At 41.8% G+C, this 27,592-nt stretch overlaps 1 protein-coding gene across 2 annotated transcripts; it reads right to left on the reverse strand.

Annotated features, from left to right (window-relative positions):
- Positions 1–157: 157 nt before the first annotated feature.
- CA5A (carbonic anhydrase 5A) lies at positions 158–26,552 on the reverse strand. 2 transcript variants are annotated; one of them, XM_075433301.1, is made up of 7 exons: positions 18,361–18,509; positions 16,856–17,053; positions 12,784–12,902; positions 10,926–11,021; positions 10,693–10,755; positions 8,662–8,817; positions 158–6,759 (listed from the first exon to the last, which is right to left on the reverse strand). In XM_075433301.1, the coding sequence occupies exons 1-7, from the start codon at positions 18,467–18,469 to the stop codon at positions 6,580–6,582; spliced, it is 921 nt and encodes a 306-aa protein (XP_075289416.1). In that variant the 5' UTR covers positions 18,470–18,509; the 3' UTR covers positions 158–6,579. The 2 variants fall into 2 exon arrangements, with proteins under 2 accessions (XP_075289416.1, XP_009932791.2); XM_009934489.2 differs by lacking the exon at positions 18,361–18,509 and adding an exon at positions 26,273–26,552 and having other exon boundaries at positions 160–6,759.
- Between the last annotated feature and the right edge of the window lie 1,040 nt (positions 26,553–27,592).

Consider the following 27,592-nt stretch of genomic DNA (forward strand, 5'->3'; position numbering starts at 1 on the left):
TGGGGAAAGGATGTGGCGTTTCAGTAACATTTTCGGGTTCCTCGCAGCGGCTCTTCCAGCCGTGCTGGGAAGCCCGAGCAGCCCTGGAAGCGCTGATCAGACCCTGACATCTGGTGGCTGCTGCCACAGCAGCCTGCAACAGCCCCGCCGCCTTTCTCCGCTTCGACAAGCGTCCACACCTAGGGAGAAAGCTTAGACAAAAATTACCTTTGCACCGAGCGTGTTTTTCGAGTTTTCAAATAGAAATGGGATCCGGGAGAAACAGCAAAGACTATGCAAATTTATTAAAAATAAACAGCAAAACATATTTATCACACAGTTTTCCTGAAACCCCCAAAGCCTTTCTCTAGCTTCCTAGCTTAATGCTAGCCCCACTGCAGAGGCTGTAAGGCTGCAATCTGAACTGATGATTTCTCCAAGTAAGAACTACCAACATTTACTTGCCACTGTATTCCATACTTTATCCTAGGCATAATGTTCACAGGACCATAAAATCAGAAAAAACAGGTACCTACAACATAGGGATTGTCGCTGTGCTGGCCTCATTACATCAGGATCCAGCAGACAGGGTTGGAACTGAAGTGAGATGCATGCTTCAGATCTTTGCAGATGAATGCTCCAGTTGGGTGAACAAAACCATTCAGCAACGGATTTACTTCACCAGTGCTCTAGAGTAAGTTCTTACCTTAAGACAAACACATTCACAACTCCTCGATGGCCCAACATTGACCTAATTCACAGAAATTTCCGTTAACTTTCACAAGAAGGGGATCATCTTTTTCTCTCCACATCCAATTCTTCCGAGAGAGAATTTGCAGGCTTCAGCCTCAGTTTTGACATCATTTCCATTTGGAAATCCTGGGATCAAGAAGCAGCGGAGCAGCAGCCGCTGAACCGCCATCTCGGTCAACCACATACTTGACTGTCTTGCAAATTCATCAGTCGGAGTTAACTCTGCAACTGCTTCTCCATTTGTATTGCTGAGAAAACACCTGCTTTGTCATGGTGTTAGGGTGGGTTCATGTAGTTCTTTGTATCTTCAAAGCACTTCACAAATGCTAAGTATTATTACCAGTTGTGACCACGAACATTAACTCTCTTCAGGCCCCCAAGTTATTCTGCAGAATCTTTGAAGACTATTTGATTATACAATCAGTTCTCCATATGCTAACACTCAAGACACTTCAAGATTGTCACATCAAAAAGAAAGACGGAAAGAATTATTTGTCAGAAAGACAAATAATTACCAGTATCAGAAGCAAACTGGCCATTTGTTAGAAGTAACAAACATATGTTCTTAACCATTTATCAGGAGAGCTGCCTTGATCAAAACGAGACAGCCCGCTGGGACCGAGTAAGCCATCTCTTTAGCAAACATCTCAGCTATACTAATGCAAGACCTCATAAGCTTTTTTGTTGGGTAAACGGAGTGGTGGTAGCTTCTACAACCCTTAAACAGCACCAACAGTGGAGTTGGCCTCACTCTTGGCCCGTGCCGTTTTTTTCTTCATCCTGAAACGGCTTGCTTATCACAAAGGGTACCAAACAGCACTGTTTGGGAGGCCTTATATAAAGTATTGTCTAGAATTATTTTGGGGGGCGGAGTTCCTTAACCAGGAATGTAATCTCCTGCTTTCCTGTCAAAAGAAGTGGAAACTTGTTTGAATGAATTCAGCTAAGCATAACATATCTATGCGATATCTAGACTAAGCATGGCTAAGCAGTGAGACACGAGAAATTAGCGCTTATTTCACCTGATTCCCCAATTTTTATTGACATAAGTAATTTATTTTACTCAGGTTTTTTTGGGGGGGTTACTTGATAAGATTCTTGTAGCCACAACCACGGAATATGAAACTCGAGAGTTACGCCACACACCAGATCAACACCTAGTTTTATCAAGGCCAATTACACAACAGAAAAAGGAGCTTTGTTGGTGGGTGAAGTTTAATGATCAGTGTCAAATGCAGTAATTCAGCAAAGATCCTCAAAATGTGGAATCCCATGTTGCATCTAGCTGAATGTAACAAATAATTCAGATACCCTTCCATCAGTACAGCGGCAACAGAGAGGTCATTGTTCTTTCACTCCAATTATAATACACTTCAGCAGAGTCTTTCATAGCTTTTCAGTATCACACAATGTCTGACAGCCGATTAGACTCCACTCCTAATGAACTGGTTCATTCTCAAGGAGTAATTGTATGATTTTCTTGACAGAAAATCTACTTTTTAACTTGGAGAGCTTAATTACGCAATGAGATACAGGCACAGGTTTCTCTCTGTTTCTTTATTGCATAGTTGTACATGAATGTAACAGTTTAAAATCCAGCAGCTATAAGTTGCTTTACATCAGGTAAAAACTGAGGAAAAAGGCCTGTATCCTAGGAAAACAAAAGGCATTCCCTGTTACGTAAGTTGTCTGCAAAGACAATTATTTTAGTAAATTATGATTAGGCAGTTAACATACATTAAAATACACAATGTAGTAACTGCCCCAAAAACAAGATGCACAAGCAAAAAAGCAAAGATGTGCCAAGAAATACAAGTTAAGACATTCAAAATTAAGGTATTCAAATTTTAAAGCTAATACTAGCGACTATGAAGTTGAGCAGAAAAAGGCACCCTTCCTCAAAAGTAAGCACGTAGAATTCCAATACTCTAAAACCCTGTAGATTTTTGTGAGATCAAAGCAATCTCTCTTTCTATAGCTTTCCAAGCCAGAAGATACGCTCCTGTCAGACTTGTGGTAAAAATACCAATGCAAGCCATTCGTGACAGAAGACAACAAAAGACTGGTCAGGTACACGCCGTGGCGTACACCTGAAGTGCGCTGGTGTGAGAGTTCTGGAATGTAGGAATATGGATCAAACATTCAAATGCCAAATGAAGTCGTTCCAACCATGAAGTCACCAAGAGACTTCTGGTAAGAGTGATATTTAACAGGAATACTGAAAGGCAGTTGGAAGTCCGATCAACACAGACGCAGATCTATGCTCAAAAACCTTCCACTTCCATTTCAAAATTACTTCTATTACAGTTTTTCATTCCTAGGACTTATTGCCACAGGAATGCCTCCCAGTACAGTATTAAGTAACAGAAGTAATTACTATGCAAGGACAAGTAAATATGTGTGCTTTGATCCTTTTGCATTGTACCATCTAAAAGAACCACCTAAAGATTCCTATGCAGACACCTTTCAAACAGAGTTTAACTTAGATGTGCAAAATCAATACAAATATTAGCTCTAGTCCAACAATCAAGTAATTTTCCCCCTTCATCCAACTGAGAGAGTAAGGCAAAAGAATTACATGCAATCTGCTGTTTTACAAGCACGTGCGGGCACCCAGAATTCTACTTCTTGAAGTTAGCTTTCGCATGGCCAATACAGTCATTGTAACATAAAAGTTAAAAAAACAAACAAAACCAACAAAAAACCCCTTTCTGTTCCTTTCCAGACTGTTAATTTCAACAACAATCCACCCTGTAACAGAGATACTGCCTACCTTAACCAGAGATGCTAAAACACTAACATATAAATGCAAGACTAAAAAAAAAACATCAAAATAACTGTAACAGAAAATCCCTGTAAAGTTATTTTTGTAGCACAGTAGTCATTTTTTTCTGTGCTGACCCTGTTTCCAGATATTTGAAACAATTGATGCTGAAATTGAAACTGATTAATTTTATGTCTATACACTTGGATGTGATTTTATCTAAACACGTATGGAGTATAGCTTATTAACTGTACGACTGCATAATACACCTATTCTCTAACAAAACTTCCATTGCAATACTTTAACAAAGTAAGCAAATCCCTGTCAGAATTTTAAGTAGATCACTGAAAATAGAATATTCAACATTATCTCTGATGGATGCATGGTGGTGAGCATGTCAAAAAGGGATTTACACACCTAGGAAGAAAATTTCGTTCAGTGGAGCAAACCTACCCACCGAGAGCTCAGCTGGGTGTGAGCATACTATGGCATTATGAAGCATCTGAAGATTAAACATTTACACCACCGTAGTTCTCCAAGAACAAAATATGTATTTCGTATTTGCGTATTCTAGGAAAGCTCTTTTAACTACGGAAACAAGCTCAATGGATCAGAGGTACACAAAAACTTGGTGAAAGTTACCAAGGCAACCACAAAACTTCAAGCAATTGCATGAAGCTCTTCAAAAGACCCATTCATATATGATAGGAATATTGATGCAGGCTACCTATAGCTAGCCGAGTGCTGCTGAGTCATCTGTGTTTTTCAATGTGAAGGCAACATTAAGGTGTCTTTATATTACAGTAACTGCTCATAGTGAGTGGCAAAAATCTCAAAGACAGACAAGATATATGCCAATTCTGAATCACTGCCATCTTTCTACAGGGTCCTGCTCAGAAAAGTGTGTGCAGAAGCACTGAACGAAAACCTTCAAGCTTAACAATGACTAGATCATGTACATTCAAGCAGAAAGTAAAAGGACTCTTCCTACTGCCAGAACTGCAGATATCCCTTCCAAAATTATTGTGGAACCTGCCATCTCCGGCAAAAACACCACTGACGCAGTTCTGCAGACCAGAAACATAGTAAAAAAAGTCTGGCTGACGATGCCAAACACTGTAGAGTGCAGCTGAGATGGTCTAGTTCAGCCAAGTTGATAGAGATTGCATAGTTCAACCAAGATAGTGAAGTTCAACCAAGCAGTAAGGACTTGGGAGAGGTAATAGAACTGAAAATACATACACTGCTGTGTTGAATATACTACACAGTAAAGTATACTACACTGGGAGAGAAGAGACATTTTCTTACACTGACCATGTAGAAGAATCACGGTAGGGTTACGCAGGCACATTTCAAACTGCCAAGGCAGAAAGGCACAACTGTTGCAGCATTACAACAGCCTGAGGTAGAGCTATTAAATAAACAAAGGCAGGACCTGGGCACTTAATTGGTTAAACAAGAATATTAAAAAGCCTTAAAATCATCAGGGTCACACTTAAAAGTGTTAAAGTGCTTTTAAACTGAACACTTGGACTTAAAAAAAAAGCTATCGATTCTAAAGTTCTGAATTTCGCATTGACAAGCTAGTGTCCTGGCATCATTTGTACTGAATCACACCAGCAACCAGGGACTGTGCTTACTGGTAGAAGCAGACAAAGTAGCATCTGTTCTCCAGGAAGACTCCTCAAATACAACCAATCAAGATCACACCATGAGTCTACAGACCGACCTGCTCCTCCTCAGAAAACCTGACCATACACTTGGTACATGAATTCCATGCACAGGCACACCGTTAAATACAACAAAGCATAAAAAGCCAGTGAGCAAGGTGCTCAAGAGAAAATGATAGCTAGCAATAGTATGCTTCAGAGGTAGGTAACACTTGTGGCAACTGGACCGTAACTCTAGGATAAGGCTCCACAGCTGGCAGCTTACACAACAGTTTTGTCTGGTCCACAAATAAATTTCAACCACCACGTAACTTTCTTACTGTAAGGTGCTATAAATACAATCTGGTCATCCTGAAGCTAGGTAACTCCTTTTATAAGAAAACTACATCTTAAGACAAAATTCTGAAGAGAGTGCACTGGTGCTCTATGAGTTACTGAGAAAAAAAAAAAAAATCCTTCAAGTATCTGAACGCTGCATTTTGTGCATACTCTCCTAGCACTGGATTAGGTTTCAGAAATCGGTTTGGCTGGGTTTTTATTCCCCCCAGATCCCACTGGGAGGGTCACCTGGGGCTTATTTGATTTTGCTTCCCTTTGATGGGATCAGTCTCCTGGGATCAAATGGACATTTTCACCTAATTTGCTGCTCTTGCCAACCTTGAGATACTGGCAAATTCTCTTCTGCTCTCTTCTCCTGGCACATTGTTCACACAGAAAAGTAAAAGCTGCCAAAGCTAAAAGCTTCTAACGTTTGTTGTAAGGTTTCAGAAAAAGTCTTCTGGGTTGTGGTGTAGGTAGAGTAGACATTCTGTGGCATCCCTGTAAAACATGGATCATGCAGCCAACAGCATGTAAACAGTTTAGATTCTGTAAGTCTTTTTTTTTTTCCTTCTCCTCTTGTCATCCTAACCACCAAGGAAAAAGGAAGAAGATAAAATGTCTCTGTATATGTGACTAGGGAAGCTCGTTCACTTCCCAGACCTCTGGAACAATTCCACAAAAGGACCTGATCAGTATTGATATACTTTCTTCACACTTCCTGCTTGCTAATGCTTTTCAGTTGGAATTATAAATTCATGCGAGCCACTGAAAGAGCATTTAAAGAGACACAGGACAGCTCAGAAGAGAGGCAGGGGAAGAGATCTCCTGCCCTAATTTTTCCTTTAACTGTCAGAATAATTCCCTATTGATCCCTGCTTTAAAGCAAGTCAATTTGTTAAGGGTTAATATTGTTTACTTCTCAAAAACAGCAAAACTAAAAAGCCCCACAGTTTCTCTACTGAAAAGTCAAATGGCACTTAGCAGAACTGAAACTGCCTGGTATACATACACTGCAGAAAAAGGAAAAATAATTTAAAAATAACATCAGTTTCATCCTGGTATTGCAGTCTGGACTGACATTTCATGTACCATCTACGGCCTGATCTGCTCAGCACGGTCCTCGGGCTGTAGTTCTGCATTCAAGACATGCCTGCTTTGGAAGGACGAACGGACGGTTCGATCCATTAACGGCTGAAGAGGGCGAAAGTTGTCTACCATTCTCCTTTCTTCTTCACCATCTGAAGTAAAGAGCAGCATCCGAAATGACTCCAGCTGAGAAAGAGAAATGTCCAATTTTGTGATGTTACTAACTAGAGAGTTATTGGAGTTCACGACAAAACACAATCATTCATGCTTGGTGGGGGGTGGAAATCAAAGGTACTGTTACATTTGCATTCTGAGAAATCTTAGCACAAACTTCTGCCACTTCTTTGTCACCTGCTGGTAAAGATTACGCCATTGTCCGTATCAATGCAGAAGATGAATTGTCAGTCATCTGCCATCTTTAGGCAAACTGATTCTCAAATGTGGCCTGTCTGGGACGGAACGGATTCCCATTCAAACACTGGAACATATGTTATCTTTCAGCAAACCTCTCCAGCCTTCTTAATTTACACCCTTCCTGGAGTTCTGTTATCTTACACAGACGTGCATATGCTGGCACCCAGAAAAGAGGGCACCTCAAACAACAATCTAGTTGATAGTTGTTACAACTGATAGTTGTTATCAGTGGTTTATTACTGGGGATTAAAATAAAGTACGCAGCAGATCAGCTTTTAATGCTCACAAGGGCACTGCAATGTTAAGTAAACTTTGAGCCTTTCTATGCCATAAAACAATGAGAGTGAAGAAGAGCCAAGGGATAAAAAAAGAAAAAAAGTTTCAATTGAAAAGAAGAATGACACACTACGCACTCAGCTCTCTCTGCTTTGTTAACAGTCTTCAGTTCTTCCCGTTCTGTTCCTTTGTGCAAACTAAACCACTAAGATCACATACATGCCTATTCTTCAGAGTCAGTGTTTGTTTGGAGCATGACTTTCTAGGTGGACTAGCTCCATGCAAAAGTTGCATTAAAAAATAAAAATTAAAAAAAAAAAAATCAGTATTTTGCCTCATGTTGCTGGACTGACACTTCATTATTAATCAAACCCTCAAAGAACAGGGACAATGCAAACTTTCAGTGCCTCTTAAACCATGAAAAAATGGTAGTTTTTTTGAGGCTGTTCATTTTCACTTGCTTTGCAACAATCTCCAAGACTTGTTCTATACTGTAATGCCACTCAAAGTACTCCACTTCTTTAAACGGACAAAAAAATCCTGAAAACTTCCAACAAAACACACGATTGTAGTACAACTCCAATTAAGAGTCCTGACCATTTCCTACTTGACCCCACATCTACCAAGGAATAACATCACATTGAAGCATGAAGTACTAAAACTGAAAGCAGTAGAGGGCATATGGTGAGAAGTCTGGGTTGGTGTCAGAACAGACTATCAACCACGAACTCCTCCCCTTGAAGTAACTTCTGTAATACAAACATTTGCTGAAACCTTCATTTGTCTGTCCTTTCTAAAGGGGAATTAAAAAAAAAGGAATTCAAGGACAGTACAGCCAAATATAGAGTAACATGCCTACAAAGGCAAAGGAGCAAACCAAGTGGGGACTTACTCTATCTCTTGCCATCACAATGGCATGTGAAGGACTCGGAGCCACCCACCATTCCTTCGGTATCTTCAAAGCCCGCCCAAGGGGGCTATCAAGAACATGCACAAAAGGTCAGTGTCTGGAATTTAACAAAACCTGCCCTTTCTCCTCCCTCCCTACCACAAAAAGGGCTGCATCCTGGCAAGGAGAGCAAGCATTCCAATAAACAGCCTTAGAAGTTTCAAAGGGGCAGCTCCCAGTATAAGGCATTGTTTACCACAGATCACAACAGAGCTGGAGAAGGATCTTCAGCTGTTTACTGAAGAGGTCTCAAGTCTTTCAATATTAGCTGTTGTTAACGTCAGGATACCTCCCCATGCAAATACTGTGTGTGAAGCAGCCACTGATCCCTGTGTATTCACAGAGAATTACTGGCACCGGTAAGCAACTGCTTCTGTGCATCTTCCCGTCCAGGGCAGCAGGCAGTCAAACAGGTATGGTATGATTTGAAACATAAGCATGAGATTTACCTGATTCTCATCAACCTCTATTGGCTTCTTCTTAATAATCCATGTGACTGATTCGGTAAGTGGGGGAGTAGTCAAAGAGCCTGCGTAGGTCCAATAATCGGGGCATGAAGGTATCAAACAGGAGGGATCAAAGACATCAAACTCAATAACAGTGTCCTAAACACCAGAAAGAATTTATTTTTAACACTTGTATTTTGAGGAAAAAAGACAGAAGCATTAAAAAGATCTTAACAATGAGATTAAACAGTATACATGTTATGTATGCATATGAAAAATTAGGTATTGTGAATATTAACAATGATCTACATAAAATAATAATTTAAAACTCCATAAACTTGTACAAAATTGGTAAGCTGGGTTTGAGGCATAAGAAGCAGCTAGTGAGTAGACAAAATTTAAATATTTCTGTTGTCCCCACAAGCCATTAGGAATTCAGTGCAGAAGAAACAAGGAGTGTGAAGGAAGAACTGACTACATCTTTGTGGCAGCTAGAAGCAAAGAGGAAAAAGAAAGAGTAAATGGTGGAATAAGTTCAGATAGTTCTGCCAGATATACTTAATAGACTGCAAACAATAGTGCTTTTACTTTTCACTGTGTGATTCTAGGCAGCGGGGAAAAGGAAGAGGACTAAAATTTTATTTCAATTGCATCAAGTATTCATGTCCCCAGAACATGCACTCCCACAAGTGAGATATCAGACACCACGTAGGAGCTTCAGAGCCCGTTATTTCCTACACAAGCAATTTATTCCTGGGGTATTTCCAGGATATACTGGCAATGCAGGAAAGGAAGATCCTGTTTTTCCTTAGATAGGCTTTAGCAGTTCCCCACTGAGAATGAGAAATGTTACAGTAAAGAATTTTTCAAAAATACGGGCCTGGACAACAGATTCTAGGTGAGAGCTTTGACCCATCATGTGAGAGAGGAAGGTGCAAGGACATCAGAACAGGTATTATCTGAACTTCCTCCTCCTCCTCCTCACCAGGATGATGTGCCTCAGGGCTTGGTGCTTAAGTCAGCGACAACGCTGGCAGGTTTTAAACCAAGTCCTGATGAGTTGCTGGGTGACCGACACTCTCTGGAAATGAGACCTCTTTCAGAGCAGACCACATGCAGCTTGATGAGCCCAATGTTTGATACTGCCTTTTTTTTAAATATCTTTAGTTTCTTACAAATTCATATGCTGTAAATTATATTCTCATAACGGATGTGCACTCACAGATTTTTTTTTTTTGTAGGTCTTTTTGGCACCGAATGGACTTGTTGGGCATTTATCTGGCAGAATTTTCACTGCACAGCCATAAATATTTGTTTTATTGGGGTAAAAAAATTCCTTACTGCGATAAATAATGGCACAGCAACTTCAACTGGATGTGCTTACAAGCCAGAAAAAATCCTGATGGCTGTTTTTTTGTGTGTACTTTCAAAAAGGCTCCGGCACCGGGAGGAGCATGAGCTGCTTCTGAGCAGTACCACAGGCGCAGCGCTCCCTCTCCTGGCAGAAGTCAGAAACCAGCTATGAAGAAAGTCCCATTCCCCTAGCAGAAAATTTACAGTGTTAAAAGAAAAGCAGAAAATATTCTCCTGCTCAAAGATCAGACAAAAATCAGAAAGCCTTAATTCTGTAAGAAATAAACTACCGTTTTACACAGCACAGGAAGTTCATTCCAGTTAAACAACATACGAAAACTAATCCAGTGGCATCTCTTTTCACAGAAGGGCAGGCTTCAGCGAGGGCAACAATCCAACACGCGCCTGCCCTTCTGAGGGGATACAATCTCAAGAGCACCATTTCTTAAACCAAGAGGTTTGGAAAGCTTAAAGTATACAAGTCCTCCTTAAAAATTAGCTTTGCCTCCCCTCCAGTATAATCAACAGTCCACCCAAGGTGTCAGTTAGGCCCCCTACTGACATTTAAGGAAGAAAGCATTTATTAGTGTTTTGCTATTCTCATGCTGAATGTCATTCTTTATGCTAAATGATTGCATTAGCTATCCTGAGTGATAACCCGTGGGACACAAAAATACCTACCTTATGTTTAACTGCTGGCAAGGCATCAACCAGTGTCTGCAGCCCTTCATGATGTGCTCCTAGCTGCAGAAGACAGGTAGGAGTTAGAGAATCATTCCGCTGACATTCTACACATCTATATTCATCAGTATTTTTTGAAAACCGCAACAAAAATCTAGAGGTATTTTGTCCTAAATCAGTTTTAACAAAATGAAAATAAAAAGGCAGCAGCTTATTACACAAAGGGAAATTACCTTCAAAAAGACTCCAATAACAGCCAAACCGTTACCTTCCATTACAGCTTCTTCAAAAGTTGGGTACACAACGGCATTCCAGTGTACTAAATGCAACTGAAATATAGATGAATGAGAAATGAACACATGCACAGAGCACAGCAATGATATCAAGAAACTTGACTTTGCCACATTTGGTCCTTGGCAACTTCAGACACTGCAGTGAGCCACGTCAGAAATCACACACGACAGAAATGAGGACCAAAATGTTATTGGAAAATAATGGTACTTCCCTTCATTTTTTGCCTTTTTTTAAATAGCCAAATACCAATAAGCCAATAGCCAAAGACCCATAATCTACATTTCACAGACATGAACGGGATCTTGTCTGTGGGAGACTGATTACAGGAATGCTAGTTAAAGGCACAAAAAAAGCTTAGTGTATCTGGACTGAACGACTCTTCCATCTCTTAACAGGCAGAGCAGAGCATGCTATTCTGCTCAGGGACATCTTCCTGCACGTAAGTTTCCACAGCATTGCTTACAGTCCAATACAAGCATTCCATTGTGGGGTTCTGCATATTGAACAGATAGCCAGCACCAGCCCCAAAACTCAGTCATACTCTCTCGCTGTTAACAAATGTATCTTGCCAAGCTGCCCGGCATCATTATGAACACCTTAACAGGAGAGAAACATCTCCTCAAAAACTAAGCAATAAACACTTTTCAAACTCTCCATCTTTGGCATGCGACTGTGTTTATACCTGTCATACTTTCCTCTCTGAGCAACTTAACCTGTATTTTTCCCCATTGGCTCCATCCTTTTTATTCTTTCTTTTTATTCTATTTTACTCTTTCTGCCTTAGTACTTAATCACAAAAGTTTTGCTATTTCAATGATTGCTTAAGAGTTGTAAACAAAAAACAGAGTGATCATGATAACCACCATATTACCGTAGCACTCTGTTGTACATTATTCTAATGACTTTAAGAAACATACAAAAAATTGCTGATAACTGGAATAAACTTTCTAACACTAGCCAAGGCTCTGGGGTCACACACACAAGAAAGTTACTGTATACAAGGTGAGCAGGACCAGGCCTCTTGAGTTACAGGTATGCGTGCGAGAAATAGATAATCTTCCATTTTCTCTTTAAGTATTTTTTTAAAAAGAGTATTTAGTATGTGCTTTGCTTCTCTGCAAGTGTTTAGTAATAATAAAGTGATTTTAGAGCAGTAAGGATTGGAAGATTTGGAGGTCCATTAGAGACAGCAGCTGAGAGGCAGGGCATTCATCGTACCCCCAAGAAAAGAGATCCTACACCTCCTGAACTCTTAGCTTACTGCAGCTCAGAGGTAAAGCACTTACATTTTTTTCATTGAGATCTGAGCTTGCATATTTACCTCAGTATTTGCTGTCTACCTGATCTGTACCACTTTAGCTGGGATCTGGGAATTCATTTAGACATGACTGTGCCCTTGGTCTCCTTTCTGTCTCATCCTTTTCCCCTTTAAAAGGGGGAAGGACAAGCAGAGTTGTGCCACTCCATCCAGACGGGGCTGGAATACAAATGATACTTTGCTGCCTGCCATTGGCTTGTCCAGCAGCTACCCCTGGGGACATTCAGGGAGAAGAAAACAATACTGAAACTTTCAGTAATGGGGCCAATGTTCAATTCTAAGACTGTTCTTCTCCAGAAAATACAGTGAATATGAACTTACTAAAACAACAGGAGATGAGCTGTGGCACCTACCAGGTCTGATCCTTAACAGGAAGCTGCAATCCTTCACACAGGGAGTTTTCTAACATACAGTATGGTCACAGACCCTAGCCTCCAGTCCCCATAAGTATTTGCATTGTTCAGCATTTTATTTCATACCTCTGCCGGGTAAAATTTACTGTCAACCGTGTGCTCTGAACCCCACTCATTTATAGCTCCCCAATGGAAGTGGAACTGCTTTAGCCTGTATTGGTTTTCCAAGGGACCTCCAACGATTACTAAAAAACAAAACAAAACACACAGATTAAGAAACATCATTTAGAACCCAGCCACACAAGTAACACAGCAAGATCTTGCTTGAAATACATTTGTCCAGGGAAGAAATCAGCAGCTATCTTAACTGAAACAGTCCCCTATCACTTGGCTACTTTTACAGTTTACTTTGCTATGACAAAATTGTTCAGGCGAACACATCACACTTCTTCCCTACAGTCTGAATGAACTATATCAAATTGAAGATGATAAGCTAAATAGTCTCCTCATCCATCTCCCCTCCAGGGAATTATTGTTTTTTCCCAATTCACATCCAAGTTTGGCAGAGTCACGTTACCTTCTATGCTCTTCTCTTTGAGCAGACATGTAAGAACTGCCTTGCCAGAAGCAACACTTATGACAAAGCAATAGATGCATCTACTAAATGACATCCCAGCAAAGCCTCAATATTTATGAAAAATATTTACATTTCCCTTGACAATACAAGACTTCAAAACCCAGTTTTGCCAGTAGAATCAGTACATTGTGTCAAATATTCAGTTCTGCCTTTTTTCAAGCTACAAAAATCCAAACATACTATTCTGCTTCAACGCAGCTTTCAGACTGCATAACCAAAGTTGAAAGGCTTCCTGCATAGCCAGAAATATGCTAACATTGTGCCTGCTGTAACTGTTCCAGCTAAACTCCACAAAGCATCTAAACCTACAGTCTGCCTATGGGTAAGATTCTGAATTTATGGAAGCTTTAAAGCACTTTTTCACCAGGAGTAAGCGTAAACATGCAGTCTTCTCTCCTGATTTCAGAAGGTATCTCATCGTTTTGCAAATACATGAATGAAAAAAGTCTGTGTCTAGTTTTCTGTGTAGTGTTGGTTTTTACTCATTTCCTCCTAACTGAACCAGGAATATCCCACAAAGTCTTCTTGCTAGTTATTACATCACAGCATCTGGTGAATGAGAGACCATAATTACTTTCAAAGGGCTAACAACAAACACGTAGCTGTAGAGACCCATTTACTGATTTTTACTTAATGGTACATCATGATTAAATTTTATAGCAAAGCACTGTATAAAGTACATAATCCCAACACTACTTTTGAAAGTAAGTTAATCACTTTAAAGCTAAGGAGAAAACAGTGAGAGGCATTAAGAGCTTTTCTTGGCTTTTTGTTTTTTTTCTCCTGAGAGCCAGCCAGCAGTTTTGAAATTCTGATAGGCCTGCTTGTGATAAAAGTTGAAACAAGCTATGCAAATTGACATTTAAATAATTTCATGCGCCGCTGCTGAGCTCTTATCATAAATGCAATACTGACTATCACTAACAAAATATGATGCACCAAGGTAACTTTCAGGGATGGGATGAAGATGTGGCCCACACTGCCAAGCCTTTCAGAATTGAAGTTTCTGCACTCTAACACTCTCCATTCCTGATTAGGCGATGAAGCAAACCCACAAGTGACTACATTCACGTTAATAATCACTTTCACTTGGATGTTTGCCTCGCAAGTAAAGTTGGGCACAGGCACACATACGTAGAAAATGGGGTTCCTACAGTGGACACTAGAAAGTGACAGGAAACAAATAGGAACTTACAGTCCTTCTACAAGCATTTTTGCCATTTCATTCCCTCTCAAGGTACCAGTCCTAATAATTTCAAAACAAAATAGAAGTTTAAAGGAACTCTAACAACAACCACAGCAGCTTTTTGTTGTAGCCCTGGTTCGTTTCAGTCTCATTTCCTTGCAGCAGATGGCATTCATGCACAGCGACAAGGCCACGTTCTGTACATACCTTCCCCACACCCTTTCTTCTTCCTCCTCCTGCTCTGCCCATAAGCAAACACCCATGGCAGCACTACCTGCATCTTTTGCTCGAGTCTTGTTTTGCCTCATCTCAGGAGTTGGGCATTTTTGTCTATCCTGGATGCACGTTACATTTTGTCTTTTTCATCTTCTGTTTCAATTTTGTTGTGCTTTTTTTTTGTTTATTCATAAGCTGCCTTCTCTGGATTTCTATTATTGTTAGACAGAAGTTGGCAGAAAGAAAAATCAGAAATAGCAACACTAAAGACAGAAAGGTGGAGGAGGGAAGTAGGCACTTGAAAACCTGGCCATTTATATAGCAACATCCCTTGATCTGTTGTTTCTCTGGCATTTTGGAGTCCTGTCACTGACCGTTCAATGCCACCCTCAGCCTTCATTGACTTTACTTCATTTGAGGAAGATGACGATGATGAGAAGGCAGCCATCCAGAAAGAGGCAGCAAGAATGCTCACACTTAAGATTTACCTCAAGTGTTCAGTCTCACAGATGAAGCAGATAAGATCTTTCAGAGCTGTGATGCACTCCGAATAGCCAGCCTCCGAAACGCCAGCATCCCTCTAATTTTAGACAGTCCTGATGATTCCATGCTTGCCTCAAAGTCATAAAAACTGTCCCTTATATTGAAATATTGTGTATTTCTCAACCTCCTGCAGGTAATTCCCCTCCATTACACCAATCCTTCCAGAAAAAAAGATTACTTTGTTATCCATCAAAGTGCAAACCACTACACTTTTCAGGAACGCATCCTCAACAGATAGTGGGGTACAGCTGCATAAAGTAAAAGACTGTTAAATTAAAAGCAAAACCAATCTAAAGTTAGTAAGTTAAAATCACTGACGAGCTAACAAGTGTTGTCTCCGTCTTAGTCTCTCCTCTAACCCCACCTTACCAACGCAATAGTAGTTTGTACTGTAAAAACAGAAGGGCACTACTTGGTTTCTTCATTACATATCACAGCGCTCAAATGAACAAGCGTAAGAATATTCCCTGGTTGGAAACTAATATTCTGGGTGAACAGCTATAAACAATAAAAACCCCCAAATGTCACACAAACCCCTGAAAGCTCCATGCATTCCCCCACTACCATTTCTGCAGCACTGTTTATCAGCCTCTTTCAAAACACCAACTAAAAATACTGGTATCGCAGAGACAAAGCACTTGTTTAGTAGCATGCTGAAAGCTTCCTCTTCCTAAGAGCATTACTAAATCCCTTTCGAAGTTCTAGCGTCTCTCATGGTAAGCAGTCACCTTACACATAAAAGACTCCAATCAAACGGGTTCAAACTCGTCCAGGGTCCCTCAATTTTTCCCTCCAGAACAAGTTGAGTAACCAACATGAATCATGTGCTTCACAATATCCCTGACCAATTGCTACCTACCTTTACGAAACGTCTTCTTGACACATATCAGCAATATCCTTCGGTAAAGTCAACTTTCAAAAGAACAAAACCTGGAATTTGGGAGCAATATCTACTGAGCATTTTAAAAAGATTTAGCTGCTCAGGTCAGCGCGCCTATTCACAACAAATTAATGGAATGTATAACTGGATTTCACATGCATGGCCTCCTGCTTATACTAAGACAACCAGAACACACGCACCTCGCGCCTATGGTAGCGGCTCAGTATTCTTTAATTCTCCAAAAGCTTACTGAGATAACTATGTGTGCTTTCCAACTGGAAGTCATTTTGCTGCTGATTATTTCAAACACGTTAAATATACGTTAACACCACAAAGGTGGTAAGTGGCAGATTAATAAAGTGTAATGATGAAATCTCATTTAAGTACATACACTTGACTGAAGATTGAGTCACGTAGACAACGCTGTGATGTTACGAGACCTAACCAAAAGGCAGGACATGAAGGTTTGTATAGTAAGACCCAATTTCAATGCACAACAGGGGATTTGTGCACAATGTCCACGGTAATAAATACATAGTAAAAGTGAGGCCTAAACAGAACTTCTGTATTACAATTCCTAGCACTGCAAAGCTGCATTTAGCTAAAGCATTCTTCTACTGTATATTCATTTTCAACATTTGTGTGGTTATTGAACCTAAAGTTTTACAGCATGCAAATATTTCTCCTCTCTAAGCATTAACAACACATTACACAGATTTTTCTGAGTTTTGCTTACTTGATCTATCAGTAGAATCATCAAATTCAACCAGGAAAGAATATCCGTTATTCCAGATGTGAAGACACGTTGTTGGGTCGTAGCTGATCTTCAGAGGCTTCAGAAAGGGGTCATAAATACTGTCTCTCCACTGGATATTGATAGGAGACTGTCGGCTGCCCCCCGGAACTGTAAGCGGACTTTGCCAAAGTGGATGCACTGGAAGATGATGAAGAGTGTCAGGCTCTAATGCGCAATACAGAACTTCAACTAAATACTTCAGAACTTTTTGGCAAGAGAAGATGCTTTGGCACATTGGCTCCAAAGGCTAATTCAAGTCAGCTGATGCACAGGAAAGTAAAAAAAATAATACATGCCTGTTGCATGACTCAGAGCTACACAGGGAAGTGCAGAAATTTGACAAACAACTGTGTTGATACCTTCCTGCATTTGCAAAAAGCTCTTCACAGAAATTCTGCCCCCTTATTTGTCAGAAGACTGTTTCCCTTCTCTTGCCAAGTGATTTTAAGGTGGCTTCTGTTTTACAGCTTTGCCAGAGCCTCACCACACCACTTCAGATTTCCTTACGCACCAATACCATCAACCCACATCAGATCGCACCGGACACACGGTAACTCCCACTACAAAGCAAAAATATTCTGTTCAAGGTGCTGGTCTTTTGCCTACGCGTACTTCGGGGTTACGCCGCTGCTAAGGGCGTCGTGCTCCCGAAGCACCGATACTGACCAAGAACACTTCACGCCCTCGGGACCTAGAGCTGATCCCCGCACCTGTAAAACCCTGAACTACCAATTTTGGGGGCAGCTTGGGGTCTCGAGCAGGGCAGATGCAAGGTCACAGTTTGCATGGGATTTGGTGGAAAAACGGAACTGAGAACTGCGTGGATAGGGAGACCTCATTCACCAACAACCCTTGGACCAAGGTGTTTTGCCCCCTGCCTGTTCACTGAACCCGAGAGCCTCTGAAGCACTGCGTTACCGGCTACTTCGTTAGACGCAACCGCTCACGGCCTTTTGCGAGGTTAAAGAAAAAAAAAAAGATAAATTAAATCTTTTAACAAACCACTCACACGAGGCGCAGCTAAACAACCTTCCCCCTCGGTTTCCTCAGTAAGGAGCAAACTTTATCGGCCTGAGCGAGGCCACCGCAGCAAAGTGCCTGCGGCAGTGCCACTGCCCTTCCCTCACGTCTCGGCGGAGGAACCGTGGCGGACGAAGCCAGGGTCCCCGCCTCTTCTACACAAACTCTGGCGGCCCCGGCAGCCCCCCAGCCCGGGGGGGACACGGCAGGCCCGGGCGGGGGGCGATGAAGCCGGGCGGGGAGAGCGGGAGATGGGGGGGGGGGGGGCTCTGCGCAGCGAAGCTGCTCTCCTCAGGTGGCGGGAGGGCGACGGCAGCCCCGGCCTGAGGGAGCTCGTCCCCGGGCGGCGCGCTGAGGGGAGCGGCTCCCGCTGAGGGGAGCGGCCCCCGCTGAGGGCAGCGGCGCGGGAGGGCGGCGGCACTCACGGACGTCTCGCAGGCGGTAGGAGCCGCAGGCCCCCAGGCTGCACCGTCGCGTCCCCCGCCGTGAGGCAGCGGCCCCCCAAGCCCGGCGCAGCAGCAGCGGCAGGAGCATCGCGGAGGAGTCCGCGGAGCCGCCGGGCGCGGCCGCTCAGCCGGGCGCGGCCCCTTCCGGCACGGCCCCCCCCCCGCCAGCGCCATGGCACCCTGAGGGGAGCGGGCGGCTGCTGTGCCAGAGGCGAGGCGGTGAGGGCGGCCTCAGCTCGGCCGCAGGCTGTCCCTCAGGGGCGGGCTTTTACCGGCATTTTATCCTGTGACAACGTTAGAGAAGAGACCCCCAGTGCCCCATGGCGCGTGTTCGCCATTTCCCATGGTCAGGCTTATCCCTGTGCCTGGCTCACACCAAAAATACATTTCCTCTCAGGGTGACAGTGTCGGGGCTTGTTTACATGCCTTGAGCGATTAGCATTTATTCTTGCCTAGTTAGTTTTGCTCGAGTAGGGGGTTTTGGTGTCTCCCAGCGGAGGGTGGGCTGGAGCGGGATCCCTGTCCCGCACAGACGGCTGGCCCTGGCGCACGGCGTCCCTGCCCTGCACACACAGACGTTGGGAGAAGTGAACACTATGGCCACCTCACCCGACTGCATCGGTCCCGAAGTCTGGAGGCCAAAACAGGCCCACCCCGGGATGGTAACGGCGGCCAGTTCAACCCGCGTCTGTCTGGCCCCGCCGGAGGCAGGCCCTGGTGGAGCTCCGGTTGAAAGCTGGGTTACTCCTCGCACCTCTTCTGCGTTACAGCTGCCAGGGAGGAACACAAAGCAAAAAGGGAAAGCCTGCAGAAAGCTGACAGTGGCGATGAAAGCGCAGAGATGAAGTAAGTGTCCTCGTTTTTGCCGGGTCCTTTGGGCAGCCAGGGGCAGAACATCACACCTCAGCTCCTGGCCTTCATCTTGCCACCTGCTTTGAATCATATTTCTTGGTTACTCTCTTACAATCCTTCTGCATATCTGCATTTACCCTTCAGGGATTTTTAATCTTGTTCGAGTGAGTACTTTTGAATCTTCGTGACGAACCTGACGTAGCATTGAGAATGTTTTACTGAAATGGAGAGAAGACTAGGTAGACAACTAGAGTCTACCAAGAAGTGTTTGCTTTAGTTTACAACACTGTGTAGGAAGCTTCCATTGCATTCACAGCATAACATATCTGAAGTACTCCTGAGCTGAGTAAGAGGAGGTTGAAATCTGATGAGTGATTTGCTTTGAGTGGTTTCATGATCAGAAAACAGGTCATGAGGAGAGGTATGAAGACAAACAGGATGTGATCTTAGGATGTTAAACCTGAGTTTAAATTTCATTTTACTTCCTCCCCCCCAACGTGCCTTCTTTAAAGTGCAGGCTTTTTTGGTGGTTTTTTTTTGTATAGTAGGATTCAGTTGCAAACATAATGAATTCTTGGTTTGACTCTTGGTGTTCTTCAGGATGGCTAACCTTACTATCCTCAGCATACAGCTTCCTGTAACTTAAGAGATGGGTACTGGATGAAATTGGAAACAGTTGCTGCCCATAAACATCGTTATTCCTTCAGGCTTAATCACAGTTTAAGGGCTTATTGATCATGGTTAGGCAACTGTATTCAGCACAGGTCAGACGTGTCAGTTGCTGAAGCCACTTAGGAGGAGCAGGTACCTTCTGGTTGTGAGGACAGCCAATATGAGCTTCGTGCTTAATTGCAGCAGGGAGCTCAGGCATAGCTTCAGAAATTTTGAGCATAAACAAGAGATACTGGGGTTTATTCTGATCTACTAACAAAACAAGATTGTCATTACTTCTTCACGTTCCGTTCTTCTGTGATGTGTCCTCTAAATGCCCTGTATCGTGGTGTAGATGCTTACTGTTGCAGAGCGTAACCTGGTTTCTGTACAACTGTCACTTTTCTGTACGTTAAAAGCAATTGGAAAAAAAGCCTCAAACTCCACAGCTTTACACTGTGGCATTAAGATGACCAAGCTTTGTGAAGCTTTTTAGGGATTTGATCCTGCAAGGTTGTGAAAATGTGAAGTTTATTATGGAGCTACTAAGCTGAACAGAATGAGTCATGTTTTGTGGGCTGAACAGCACAACCAAAGAAAAGTTGTTATGGCGTAGGCTTTCGGAAACGATGGGCAGTTCAGGTGCAAAACTAAAGAGAAATAATTTTGACCTACAACACTTCTGTTTCTCTTCTGAATCAGTCACATCCAGTTTTTAAGTGCACATGCTATTTACTGAGAATAAATTTCAGTACAACTTAAGCATTTAATTAACGCCCCCCCCTTTTTTTTTCTAGGGGGTTAAAGAAAAACCTTCAAAATACAAGCTCAGTGGCAGTGAGATAGTTTGTTTTGGAAACTGCAGACAGAAAGGCAAAAACTACCTGTGCAAAATGAAAACATAAGCCCTAAACATTGTTCCCAGCACTTAGCCACTGTGGCCAAAATCTTCTTTTCTGGGCCATTCAAGAAACAGGGTTTCTCCTTGGCCGTGTCCCAGCTAGAGATGGTGGTTTGTGCGAGAGACACGGCTCACATGCAGCGAGCTGGAGAGAACAACAGCAGCCAGAATTACAGTATCACTGTTGTTCTCATGTTTTTCCAAAATTGTTTTGTTTCTGGGCCATCTGGGAGGTTTCAGCTATGCTCTCTTGTTGCTGAACTGAGAGTGGTTTCTGCGTATAGGGAACGCTGCAACCAGAAATCTGGCAATTGGCCTACTGGATGACTTAAAGTGACACAGAATCTGTGTGGAAAGAGAAATAGAAACCTCATCTACTAGATGATCTGTGTTCAAATGTGCAAAGAAAAAAAAAAAAAGGTGAGAATTAAGATAAAATTCAGTTTGCACACTTTGCTTTATGCATACCTCGTTTATGATCAGCTCGCTGAGGAAGGGTCTAGTCTATTGTTTACCTTTGTTACATGCATATCTATGGTATTGTCAGAATAGTTGTAGTAAATATTGTAATAAAACAAGCATGACCAAGATGTGAGTCATCTGTGAAGAGATCTGCCACAAACAGACCTAATCTGTGCTTGATTTATTTTTTTAAAACCTTCCAGACAGACACAGCGATGCTCCATTTAATTTTATAGTATTTGGAGGCTTCTTATATTTGCACTGTGTTTTTTTCCTACCTTTCCCAGCTGAAGTAGTTGTATAGAGCCATCCAAATAGTCCCAATCTTCTGAATTATTTTCTATAATTAATTGCAGCTGTGGGTGCTTTTAACAGGCCTGTTTGCAGTAATGTTAAAAAGTTAATTTAGGATTGATACAATTATCAAAAGCTTTGGGGTGGGAGTCAAGAATCAGATGAAAATACAGGTTGTGTATATTACTGCATTATCGTAATTTATAACACAATTTCCAAGAAAATATTTTGAAGGCCACAGTTCTATGGTAAAAATCCAAAATAAATTCAGTTAAATGAAGGGGTTTACTGCCAATTTACACTGTTGTAAACTGGACTGAAAGAGACAAAAGCTTTTTCAATGTTTCATTTTTAAATTCCCTTCAAGTATCTTCAGGAGGAGAGTTTTCTCACATACGGGTTACCAAATTAGAAGAAAAAGTATGAGAATTAATTCGGGTGGTTGTCAAGAAAGAACGAGGGGTAAAATGACTCAGCTTCAGTGGATTTCAGTCTTTATGGTTTTAATCTTTAAAAAGAAAAAAAAAAAAGACCTGTTGAATAAAGCTCTTTGATTTGTTTACACAGGGATGTGGAAACAAGCTTCACCCAGCTCTGAAGTAAAACAGGCAGGACAGCATGGTGGGAACAGTTGCGAACCCCACCCACTTGAAGGGAATATATTTCTGTCCTGAGCTGAGCCCGGGTGCTTTCCATAGCAACACATTCTGAGTTAGAAAAATAAAAACAAATATATTGCTGAAACTCAATAATGAGCCATTTCAGCTTTAAAGGACCATGGCTCTGCTTCAGCCACTTGAATTGAGTATTGCAGGGGAAATCCAAGATAGGTTGATTTCTTTGAAGCTTTTTAGTATGAATCAAGATTTTGGAGGATAACAGTGATGGCTGGCTGAGGCCCATCGTGACAAGGTGTTGAAAGTTCTGCTGAGTTGATGTCAGATTTGGACTGTGATGTAGGCCAGTTTATTGATAAACAGTCCAGTGCTTTTTATCAAACGGATGTAACTGGCAGAGTACTCTAAGCTCAACAGGAAAGCAGCAGCAGATTGTGAAATGCTGAGCTTTTCTCTGCTTCCAGAATGTTTGGCTGAGATAGGAGCCTGGATGAGAAGGCAGTGGCTGAGGCTAAGTCCAGATAAGGAGGAGGTAATCCCATTTGGCAAGGTAAAGCAAACAGAGGCTTTATCTTTTCTGTATAAAAACATTTGCTAAAATTATGCATGCAGGCTTAGTAAGTCAGCATGGAAAGGGCTTGGAAGATATCTCATGGACAATTTGTGTAGTTACTGCAGTTGTACGTGCAGTCCTGGAGATGGCACACCTGGATTGTCTGTCACTGCTGTACTTACACAATTCTTTAAATAAACCTTGAAAGATTCAACTTTTCTCTTAACTTTTCTAAAAGGATAAGAAAGAAAACAAAAGCCATTCAGGTCTGCTCTGGCAATAATTTCTAGGGTGAGGGTATACTCCATAGACTTAAAATCCCTGTGAAAAGCATTTCCAGCAACTCCCTCTCCATTGTATTAAAAGGTGTCTGAAACCACTGCCTTCATGTGTTGTTACAAGGTACCACAGGGCTTGATACAGACATCCACTGCAATAGTCCGCATGACTAGGAATTTTTGCATATACACCATGATTCTCAGCAATGTTTTTGGTTCTTTCCCAGTGAAGTGCAGAAAAATACTTTCACCCTTGTAGGGACACAACGGCAATCTGGAAAAGGCATTAGAAAGTGTCAGCCTTTGAATTGTTTAACCTATGTCCTGACAGCAAATGTCTGAGTTAACTGCCAAGGGAAAGCATCACCACCCAGCTCGGTGAGAGACTACCGTGTGTGGGAAGGGTGAGGGGAGAAAAATAAGAGATGAAATTTGGGAAAAGGGTGAACTTTACATCGAAGACATTATCTAAGATCTCAATAGTCCAATTTTACCGTTTCTTTCATCAAGGTTTTTGTCGCTGAAAGGGCTGTTTGTACTGTCAGCTGCGAATAACGGAATGGAATGGAATGTGCTTTTTGCTTTGACTGCGTGTTGCGCGCAGGGTCTAGCCACCAGATGGAGGAACCCACAGGCTGGCTTATTCAGAGCTGGCGTCTACTCCCTGGCAGCCGAAACCAGGCATTCCAAAGATAGTGCTTTCCTGAATCAGTTTGTTTTGGCATTTCCTGCATGAATGTCATGGCGTAGAGAAAGATATAAGTAATAAATAGCATCTGCCCTAAATTGAAAAGAGGAATGTGAGTAAAAAGAGTTAGACAGAAATTGCATTTAATTTAATCAGCAGTGGTCTTACAGTGGAGCAGCCTCGTATGAACTCTTCCTGGAATGTTTGTTACCACGAAGTGAGTTTTGGCTTCTCAGTATAGTTTCCCATGGACGAGTGTCCACAGCAAAAAAAGCTGGCATCATTTAGTCCCTTACTGGGAACTGCTGGACCAGGGGTAACCCTAAAATAATTCGTTTCTCCATCACATGTGGAGATCTAGAGATCTCTGCTTTTCACCAACATACCGTCTTACTCCACTGAACAATTTCAAAGAATTTTCCAAGAGTAACACCTTCACTGGTGAAACAGAAATGTAACACTTAATTGTAATATGTTCTATTCATGAAGTTTTTAATTCTATAGGTCATAAAGTTTTGTGCTATGTTAATACTGAACAAGCAGAAGAGTTAGTAACTGTGTAGAGGGATTCTGTGCTGCTGGTTCATGGGGTTCATTGCTTTTTTAATGAAGGATGTTGATTGGAAGTCATTGGACTGGCAGTGAATATTCACTCTTAGTTTGTGTCTTCAAATATAAAAATAATGACTAATAAAAAGTAATGAATAAAAATACAGAATAATGCCAGAACTTTTTAACCACAATTACAGTGGATTCTCTGGATTTCCACTCTGAAGCAGTAATTCATATCACTGCATGTGATGAGCAGTACTGTGTGAGCCCAAGCATCACTTACTGGCACAGGTTTTGGGTGTAGCTGTTGAATCTCCAACACTGAAAACGTTTGCTGATGAACTGCAGATAAAGGAGTGATACAGACATTGCTTGTGACTATTGGAGTATTATTTTAATGGGAAAAATGATATTTCTGAGCATGCTTGTAAAGAAAAAAACTGGAAAGGAAGGAAGTAAAAGTTTAAGAGACTTTCAAACCATACTAAGCAGCTCTGCATAGGTCAGAAAAGGGAAAAATACTGTCATGGAAGCATGCGGGACTCATTTAAATTTTGCATTATGAATTAGGCTTTTTCTTCTGATTGTTTCACTAGTAACACAATTCAATGTTAATCTTGCTTCTACCAATTAGGCACCTGCTATAGATTTAAAAAACCAACGTTTTAAAATGAAGGCGAAGCGCTGTATTAACAACTTATGCTACTAGTTTGAAGTACCTATTTTGTTTTAAGCTTTCAGAATACAATTCACATTTTTTATTCTGAGTAGCAGAAAAAAAAAAAAAGAGAAAATGTAGACTGAGAACTCTGAAAAACATTATACCTGAATCTGAAAAGCAGTGTACAAACACTGTATAAGAACTGCTCTGAATTATTTCTGATGTGCTGAGTGACGGGGAACCTTGTGTGGTATATATTACATAAAGCTTCCAGGTCTAGGAATATAGACAGCAGAGTGCACGCTGCACTTGGCAGCTAATCTGCCAGGTTTTTGGAAATGCTAGTCACTCAGTGGCAGAGTATTTTGGCGTCATCTTCAAAAATGCCTTTACAAGTATAGAGCTGTTAAACACTGAAAGTTACTGAATATTTCTTCTAGCTTTCAACATAAACAAAGCCTTGTGCTTGTCTCCATTCTGCTTTGTTCTATATGTCACAAAATCAGCTGTTTTCTCATCAGTTAAGTAAATATAATAATGTATTATTATAATTATAATAATAATTTAAATAGAAATGAATCACATCTCAGTAGGGAGGGATCTGGGTGTTCTTTGGGAAAAGTTAGTAAGCTGAATACATTTACAGAGGAAAAAAAACCAGGAAGCAAAAGGATTTCCTAGATGTAAAAAATTACTCTCTACTATTGCTCCAGCTGACATTATCTGCACCCAGGCAAGTAGACACGCAGCCTCTGGCTGGCCTCATCTTATTTGTAGATAATCAGCATTTTAAATAACTAAATCTTTGACATCTTCTAGTGGTATCCTGCATTTCAGGAAATGATTGATTGTAGTTCTCCTATACACCACAGTTGTATGGTTTTGTGGTTTGTACTTCTATTAGGCCTCATTTTCAAAATGAAACATTGTAGTGTCTATTAAATTCAAAGTCACTCAGAATCAATTTGCACTAGATGTGCTTTGAATTACACTTACATAAACACTTTTCACTGAAACCAGTCAAAACTTTGCAGGATGAAATTAAAAATTAATTGTTGTATAGTCTGTTCCTTCATTGTAGTGACAAGTGAAAATCACAAACAACCCAATAACACTGACACAGTAGAAATAACAAAGAACAATGTTTTAATGCTGCACACAGAGATAAATCATGCAATTCAATAAGGTACTTATGTCTCTAGTTGCTTTCATTCTATTCACTCTTTTTTCTTTAATCTTTCAGTCACATTCTCAAATCTCCCTCTTTGGTTAGCTGACAAATAAGAAAGAAGAGCAACCCTTCACTACGTTCGTCGTGTTTGTACCTCTGCATCTCTCATGCAGGTATCCAGTATGATTTTGATAAAATGAAATACACTTACATGCATCATTCCTGGTTTTACGAGTGCAGGCAGCCAGACTGCAGAGTCGTGCTGGCACTGCTGGTGGACTCCAGAGAGTTTTCAGCTGCTTGTATAAATGCACCAGTGTATTTGCCTTCACGCTATTCATTGCTATCACCTTGGCGCTTAAAATCTTCAGTTCGTGCCAGAGGAGCTTTCCAGAGTCTAGCGACCTGTCAAAACAAAGTAGAGGAAAAAATCCTGTGGAGATGCAGCTTCAAGATAACTGAGGGGTCTCCAGACCTACTTAGAAAAAAATTTGAGAGCACCCTTTCCTGGTTGGAGAGGTGGAGCTAACCAAGTGGTTAATTTTCAACTTGTCCCTGGAGTCGCTTCTTCATTGGCTCTACATTTTGTTGGAGGGCTGGCTGGTTGATGATTATTCTACATGTGCTTTCCAGGTTCTTTCTCATCTGGCTCCAGGAACACCGAAGGGCTACACAAACCACTCTTTTGTGTGCAAGGAGAGGTTTCTTATCATTTCTTCATGCATACATTCTTTGAATTTGAATAGTTGTGTATTTGAATACTGATAGCTAAGAATTGCTACTATTAACAGCTGTAATTCTGAGGACTGGTGACAGCTCAAACTGAGGAATTCACAGAAATCTCGTAGATATACAAGGCTTGCCCAGGAGAGCAGGAGGGGGAGCTGCCTCCTGCAGAAGAGTATTTTAGCTCCGAGCACACAATACATTACAGCCTCAAGTAGCTTCTGAGTTAGAGCTGTAGTTTCTCAGGCCGAGCACAGAAACACAGGCAAGCAATTCATTCTCTTCTCATAATGTTACAGATTATAAAAGGCTGAATGGGAATGAAGATGGAGACCCATTAGGAAAGGGTGCCTGGGCACACCAGGACAGGGGAGCGGGGAGCTGAGGATGAGCCCAGCCCAGGCAGAGCCCTCCCCAGCGGGGTGCCTGCCCCCCACCCAGGCCCAGCACAGCAGGCGGAGCGGGCTGCTGGTGAAAGGGTCCATTGGCAGTCCCAAACACTGCCAGGGACAAACCGGGTCCAAAGTCCCACCAGCGAGCCCAGGCAGGAGCAAAAGGAGACAGAGCCAAAGACAAGCAACAACAAGGGTCCAAAGTCCCTCCTAGAGACAGGGCCAAAGACAAACCTGAAGACAAGTGCCAAACAACAGAGCTTAGGGGCTCAGGCCTGGGCCTAGCTGGCTTCTGGCCCGTGGGCAGGGCTGTGGGTGGAGGCTGCAGGTGAGGGCCATTAAAATTTGTTGGTGGCCTTTGTGACAGAACAAAAGTATTGTGGGACCTTTAATAATTCTCATGTAAGTATGTG

Source organism: Opisthocomus hoazin, chromosome 12, assembly GCF_030867145.1.
Source record: "Opisthocomus hoazin isolate bOpiHoa1 chromosome 12, bOpiHoa1.hap1, whole genome shotgun sequence".
Classification (NCBI taxonomy): Eukaryota; Metazoa; Chordata; class Aves; order Opisthocomiformes; family Opisthocomidae; genus Opisthocomus; species Opisthocomus hoazin.

Bases quoted from the DNA above. Each gene is read 5' to 3' on its own strand.
- CA5A (XM_009934489.2), bottom strand. From the start codon at position 26,402: ATGAATAGCGTGAAGGCAAATACACTGGTGCATTTATACAAGCAGCTG. The intron at 17,054-26,272 runs GTAAGTGTATTT...ATCATCTTCCAG, and splicing joins TAAAACCAGGAATGATGCAT to TGCATCCACTTTGGCAAAGT. The intron at 6,760-8,661 runs GTAAATCTCATG...TCTCTTTCTCAG, and splicing joins TAGAGGTTGATGAGAATCAG to CTGGAGTCATTTCGGATGCT.